This window comes from Alligator sinensis, unplaced genomic scaffold (assembly GCF_000455745.1).
Source record: "Alligator sinensis unplaced genomic scaffold, ASM45574v1 scaffold1286_1, whole genome shotgun sequence".
Classification (NCBI taxonomy): Eukaryota; Metazoa; Chordata; order Crocodylia; family Alligatoridae; genus Alligator; species Alligator sinensis.
The window spans coordinates 74,183-81,640 of NW_005842606.1; the positions used below are offsets into that span (position 1 = coordinate 74,183).

General features: G+C 42.0%; 1 protein-coding gene across 4 annotated transcripts in view; it reads left to right on the forward strand.

Moving 5' to 3' along the window:
- Nucleotides 1-708: 708 nt before the first annotated feature.
- The window catches only part of ZBTB11 (zinc finger and BTB domain containing 11), a 28,118-nt gene continuing 21,368 nt past the window's right edge, over nt 709-7,458 (forward strand). For 2 of the 4 annotated variants that reach the window (XM_025214798.1, XM_025214799.1), the window contains exons 1-4: nt 709-729; nt 2,277-2,512; nt 3,381-3,612; nt 4,053-4,876. In XM_025214798.1, coding sequence (XP_025070583.1) covers nt 726-729; nt 2,277-2,512; nt 3,381-3,612; nt 4,053-4,876 — 1,296 coding nt within the window. In that variant the 5' untranslated portion in view covers nt 709-725. Of the gene's footprint in view, nt 730-2,276; nt 2,513-3,380; nt 3,613-4,017; nt 4,877-7,458 lie in introns of those variants that run through there. The other 2 variants (XM_006033076.3, XM_025214800.1) reach the window with 2 other exon arrangements.

Consider the following 7,458-nt stretch of genomic DNA (forward strand, 5'->3'; position numbering starts at 1 on the left):
ATGGCTGCAGTGATCGCTGCACTTTCTTTGTATTCTGGTAAGCATTTGGCAGGGGGGGCAAGGGTTGATTCCATGGGAAATCACAGCCAATGCCATTTTTTCTGGAGACTGCTGTTTTTTGCAGTTTCCATGAAAATTGTGAATTCGCGATTTAAGTAGGTCACTATTTATATCAGGCATAGAGGTAATCCTCTGGCTGGCTCACCAGCTCCATGTAAGCTGTTCTCTTATACTTCTGAACCCTCCTCCATCCCTGCACCCTATTTGCCTGTAAACCTCAAGAATTGGTTCATGTTAAAGGAGCAAGTAAACAGTTCATATTCTCCGCACTTTGTTTTCCATTTGGCTGGTGGTCTCTCTTGGTTCCCTTTCCCTCTCTCACCCCCAAGGAGATGGGGTGAAAAAACAGGTAAATCTCATAGTGGGAATGTAAATTACAAATTGTTCTGAGAGCAGTGACATGAGTCTTTTCCCTGGTTTGTCCTGAAGTGAGCTGTGGCTCATGGAGCTTACGCATCTCTGATTTGGTTGGAGTATAAGGTATGCACCTTGATTTCTTCCTTTAAACCAAGCTAACTCCCTTCTTACCTTTTCCCCCCCTTCAGGTTGCCCCATCCTCTCCCTTTCCCCCAAATTCTGCAAAAGCTAGAGAAGTTCACTACCCAGAATCTTAGTTAACAAAGTTGAGACTGACTGGCAGAGCTTGGATGTATCTGTATTAAACAATGGGTAAGAGAAAATTCAGATTTAAGATTACAAAGCAGTTTCATTCCAGGAATTTATAATCTCCCCGTTCCCATCAAAACAGATCTTCTTGTAATGCAACAGTCACTATGGCAGTTTAATGTCAGATTACAATTGTGTGGGACACAGCACACCACATAAAAATGGGATATTTGCTCAGTCTTTCTCATGTGCGTGCTTATTATGACATGACTGAGTGAGCCATGTTTACAGTTCATTTTCACTGTTCCCAGCTCAAGTGGGACTAGGTGGGAGTTTGACTGAAATCTGTATTTCCTGTTCTCACACATGTAAGTGGACAGTGTTACTACATTTGATGTTCTGGAAGGGGATGAAGTGCTGCCAGTCAGCCTAAAGTCTGTATTTTCCAAGTTTCTAGAAACTGTTAGGTTTTGTATTATCACAAAGGTCAACATGCACAAAAAGAAAATTAATTTGTATTGAAGTCCTTGTAAATTGAGTGCACTTTGCTACCAGGCCCAGGACCTCTTAAATCAAGGGCTTGTCCGTTGGGATCCATAAAACAATTTCAAGTTCAGTTGTTTAAAGTACTAGAGATGGGGCATCTCTTAAATAGCCTGGACCCAAACTATAGGGAATGACTTGGATCCTAGTCAGCACAGTTATATGTACCATGCATACATGTATCATGTATATATGCACCAAATGGACCTGGCTTAAAGTCCCACCAGCTTCAGTGAGGCTGAATGCAAATGCAGGGTTCTTTTTATGTGGTGCTAGTTGTAAGGTCTTCGAGATCTTTTTGAACTGAATGTTAACTAAGTGTAAGACTGGTGTAAAAGACTCTGCACAATTTTTTGAGATGATCGTTTAACCTTATAATTTTCTACTAGTTCTATCCAGAATAAACTTTGGGGCATAATAGCCAAGATATAATGACAGTCATGTCCTAAGTAAGAAAGAGAGAACCAGGTAAAACCAGAAAGCTTTTCCAGTAAGTGTATAATATTATATAGATGCTTTCACTGTTCTGTTTCATGCAGTAGTGCCCAACATCCTGTTCTGCAGGCCAGATGAGTGGTGTATGGCTGGGCTGCAGATAGAACCCACGTGCCAGATTGATCTGGCATGTGGGGCCATGCCATCTGGCCTGCAGGGCTCCTCACCCAGGGCAGCTGCAGTGCATGGGACAGTGCCATCTCTTCTTTTGCCGATTGCAGTAGCATGGTCAGCCACTGCTGCAGCAATGGCTGTTTTTGCATACCCCGACAGGTGGCATCAGAGATGTTAATTCTTTGCCCCATTATGCTCATTATGTTAGTGGGGCTCCCTATGGTTCTAGATATCTGGTAGCAGGGGAATGGTGGCAGTGATAATTGCCAACAGTCACAGCAATTGGTGTTGCCATTGCATTCCCACCACAGAATGTGCAGACCTATGGGAAGCCCCATGGGCTGGATGACAACTCTTCAGGCCATATCTGGCCTACGGGCCATAGGAAAAGCACCACCTGTTTAATGTAAAATGAATGACTGAAAACTAATCAGACTTTCATTGCTGGTTTTCCTTAGGTATTCTTAAACAAGTTAAAGACTACATTAAGGAATGTAGTAAATGCCAAGAAAAACTAGATCGTTCTAGATCCCTCACAGATCCTTCGGAAATGCTGGAGGAACTAGGATTAGATGCAAAATTTTATGAAGACAGTAATGGAACAGATGATGAATTGAGTAACACAGCATCGATCCCAGCTGCATCCCCAAAACCTGTGAAAAAGAAGCCAATATCCAAACACGAGCTTGTGTTTGTAAGTAGTGCTGCATGTTTAAAGAATTAAGATATTTGTTTCATAGTCAAATTCTTATTGATACTGCTCGTACTAGTGAAGTAAAACCAGGGTATTCAGTTTCAGCAAATGCCTCAGGTATACAGAATACAGGAGACTGGTGTACTCACTGTGAAACTTACCACTGAGCCTAATTTATGATGGGAAATAATTTTTCTCTATTTGACACTCCTGGGAGCTCATGAAAAATGATTGCAAACATTGCATCCATATTCAGCCATATCCTCCAGGAGTCTTGACTTGACTTTTTTTTTTTGAGGTAGTTGTCTATCTAAAATATCTTGGTAGAAGTTCACAAGCATATGTATCCAGAAAGCTTTTCCTATAAGATTGCAGCATTTAGAAATTAGATCAAATGGCTATAGAGGTATTTGTCCTTCCCTTTTTTACTTTTTCTACTTTATTTTTATTTCTCCTCAAATGATATTGTATGTCAATATGTGTATTAAAGACATATTTTTTAAATATTATTTTTTGTGGGGTTTTTCCCCTCCTCCTTTGAGTTCATATCTTGTGTGTGCATATGTATATGTGTGTAACTTTAAAAGGAAAAGGAAAGGATTTCTTAGGGTGATATCTTTTATTGGACTGACTATGCACATAGATCATCCTAAGAAATCCTTGCCTTGTACATCATTTCTGGACCATCATGGCTACAACATCGCTCTTTAAAAGGAAGAGGAATTTACAAATTAAAACTGCTTGCTAAAAGTTTTTTAATTTTTGTCTTCCAATAAATTGATCTTCTCTCTTTACAGAAAAAGTTTCTGTGCTTCAGCTTGAATGACTAGGAAGATATAACCTAAATATGCTGATTTATTTATGATAGGTTGACAGTAAAGGTCTTGTGAAGCAGTCTTCTCCAAAACACTGTCTTTCGGTCTTGAACCAACTGAACCAGCAGAGGCTTTCCAATCAGTTTTGTGATGTTACCCTATTGATTGAAGGAGAGGAGTACAAAGCACACAAATCTGTCTTGGCAGCCAACAGTGAATACTTCCGGGAGCTCTTCATTGAAAAGGGAGCTGTCTCAAGTCATGAAGCTGTAGTGGATCTTTCAGGTAAATAGCCTTTAGCTTAAAAATAGACATAGGAAATGGGACATAAGGCTTACTGAATTTAGATCTTTTGTGTTCAGAATGATTAAGGATTTGATTTGATTTATTAAAAATATTCCTAAGTTAAGAGTTTTAATGCCAGAGGTTTCCCTTTGAAATTGTCTAGTCTGTTGAACTGCCTAGCATGGACTGTGGAGTTATAACACTGATTCCTGCATAGGAAAAAGCTTCTGGACATGTGCGGTATTGATTTAAAATCATATGTTAATTAATGAGCATCAGATATTTGGCAAATATCTCTGTACTTTAAAGTTCAGACCCATTCAAATCAGGCATGAACAGGTGTTCCCAGTGGATTACTTCAGAATTATATAGTGGAGATCGGGTTTTTGTGTCCTTTTTTTCCAGGTTTCCTCTGATCTTTCTTGTATTATTCCATACAGGCTTTTGCAAGTCAAGCTTTCTCCCTTTATTGGAATTTGCTTATACCTCAGAATTAACTTTTGACTTTTGTAGCATGGCAGATGTTGCCTTGCTAGCCCGACATCTCTTTATGTCAGAGGTTTTGGAAATATGTGAAAATGTGCACAAACAGATGGAAGAGAAACAAATCACAGTGTACCAAAAGGGAGATATTCACACAGTAGAGTCTATGCAGAATTTAACACAACAGAATAATGTTGAGATTCAGCCTATGGACAGTGTTGAACAGCCTTTACCTACAGAAATGTCAAATAGTGAAGAAGTAGCAATTACAAATGGAACGTCCCCCAGTACTGGAGAAGATGAAGTAGTGGCACTACAGTCTGACTCTCAGACTGTAGAACCTACTGAGACTATAACTGCTAGTCTTTCAGAGACTGGGGGGCAGTGTGAAACTACTGCAAATGCTATAAAACTAGAAATGGAAGAGCGCGTTCCAAATGACATTGTGTCTGTCATGCAGTCTGAGCCCTCAGCTGTGGAGGGCCTGGATACACCCTCACAGACAGAAAATGGGGCTGATCAAAATGAGAGCAGTGAAGCAAATGTAGAAATTGTGTCAGAAAACTCCCTGGACATACTTAAACCAAAACTTGGCCAGCCATGTAAAGCCTCAGACCTTCCAGCTCCTCACCCTGAGAGTATAGTCTCAAACCAAGATGATACATACAAAAGCAAACTCCGTCAGCGTTCTGTTAGCGAAGGTGGATATATCAGATTGCATAAAGGAATTGAGAAAAAGTTACAGAACAGGAAGACAGCACCCAAATCGCCAACACAGCAGGTATGTTAAATATCACTGTTCAATCCTGTATCCTAGTTTTGAGTTCTCCTTTGTTCTCTGGCTAAAAGGTGCAGTTTAGAATAAGTGCCAATATGTGTAACAGTGAAACATACAAAGTCAACAAATATCCTACTTCTTTCAAACCTAGTGATCATAGATTGCTGTTTGCTTTAGCATATAGTGTCTCTTGCATGCCCGACATTAAACTCAGTTTGAGTGATTCTTTGGCTTTTTATTTCCTAGTAGAATTGAGGTCTGTGGTGGGGAGGGGAGGAGAAGGACATACTTTCAGATGTATATGGGTGTTGAGGAGGCAGCCATATATGATATCCATTCATTTACTGACCATTCCTGCAATATGTGACTTGAAAACAGAGTACATATTTTGTGTATGAAGACTTGACATCTTACTGGTTGCATCACTGTAAAATTTCTTAAATGTGATCGTAAATCAACCTGAGGAAAGGCACTGTGATGGCCAAGAGCTTGTCTAACTTTATCCCAACTACATAGTTGGTCCAATAAAGATAATGTTCCCAAAAAATCTTTGTCTCTTGTCCTAATCAAAGTATTCTCTATAGCAGCATTTTAAATTGAAGATTAGGTCCTTTTTCTTCATAGACTAGGCAAGATATTGTTAATAGAACATCCAGCAGGGAAAGTTGTGTTTAAACATGAATGTCCAGGGCTACAATTCAGTCCCTCTTATGTATATTTTGTATGCAGGCCACTTTTAACTATAGGAGCACATACATGTCTGGTTTTTTTTTTCCCCAGAGGGTCTGTGCCCCTTTGCATAGGTTAGATGAGTTTCACTGTTGTTCATTATTTCCTAGCATTGGACATAGGACCTTATATGCCAAATGTAATTCAGACTCTGTATTGAACAGAGTTAAGGACTACCACAGAGGTTTATCTGTGAAAGTCTCATCACTACAGTATATGTGCTTTGTAAACATTTAATGAATTTTCCTTACAGTGCTCCTGGGAGGAAAGTGATGGTATCGTGCCTTCGTCTGTAGATGGAGAAAGTGAAGCATAGAAATTAAAGTAAATACAGGAAAACGTCCCCTAGTTTTGTTCAAAATGTCTAGTTCAGGGGTTGTGAACTGGGGGTATGCATACTCCTGGGGGTACTTGGGAAGGCCCCACAGGGTACACAGTGGTGGCACGGAGAAGTGGGGGTACTTAAGAAACATTCTGCTGCTGTGCAGCACCAGCACCCTCCTGCCCGATTGGCCGGCTGTCGTCGTCATCATGTCGTCTGTCTGTGTGTCTCCTTCCCCCCCCACCCCCCCGGCTCGTCCAGGGGGTACAGTCTAGGTGGGATATACTTCTTAAAGGTTGAAGCCCCCTGGTCTGGTGAATAACTTTTTAGAACTCTTACCTTTTTAAATAACTTGAAGTCAAAGGCCTAGCTCCCATTGACTTCAGTTACACTTTTGTGTTAATCTGCAAATATCCCGTTGTCTCAAAATGAGAACTATAGTTAGTGACCCCCCTGACTTAAATCAGAAGTTTCACAGGTGTGTCAGATTGACCAGGAGCCCAGGCTGGATTTGAACCTGAGGCCAGCAGGTTTGGAGAAGTGGTTATGAATTTGGGGACAACTACAGCAGTGAACCTTCTGGCAGGTTATGACCCCCTCAAACTTCTGGTATCCTATTGGTAGCTTAGTGGGTTGGATAGAGAGGCTCTGGAGGCTGGATTTGGCCCACAGGCTGCATGTTTGACACCCTGTAAGTGACTTGCCCAGACTCCGGTTCTCCAGGGTAGCATTCGGTTGCCTTGGACATCAGCTTTCCTTTCTCTTCCTGTAGCTCCCTTCCTCAAGATAAGCAATTTGTGCAGCCCATTGACTTATCAGATGAAGGCACAATCCTAAGAAAACAGCATTTTTTTTTTTTAATTTTTTTTTTTTTTGGAGTGGGGGGTGCTTCCCTTGTGACTTTCCAGTGCACAGAATAATGCAGGGCTCTTACAGTAAAAAAAACAACCCAAAAACAATGTATGTGGTAATACCATTGAATAGAGGTGTACCGATACATTGATCCAATATCGGATCAGTACCAATATAAAGAAAATTGGCTGTATCGGAAATCAGCTTAAAGTGGCCAATAGTTTGGCCAATAAATGCCTGTGTATGTGTGCAGCTGCAGCACAGCATGCAGGCAGCAAGGAGCAGAGCCTGGCAGCTTGAAAAGCTGCATGCAGCTGGTAAGTCTGTTGTGGTGGAAGGGGAGCGGGGAGGGAAGGGGCGTGGGGAGCAGATCGGTGGCCACAGCAGTGAGGGAAGGAGGCAGCAGGTGCTGCCAAGCTGGGCTAGGGTGAGACATGGGATGCATCTGCAACTCATCCAGGGGTGGTGGGGAGCGGCTCTTGCTGCTGCATGCACCATGGGAGAGCACGGGGGTAGGGGGCCATGTGCCCCCTGGATCTACGCTGGGTGGGCAGGCTGGAGCCAGGGCTACGCTAGGCTCTTAGAAGGGGCTGGGCTTGGGACAGGTGGCAGCAGCGATGAGGGGGCTGCAGCCACCCCAAATTTTGCTGTAGCCCCCCCAACTCCCCCTCCCAACACTGCG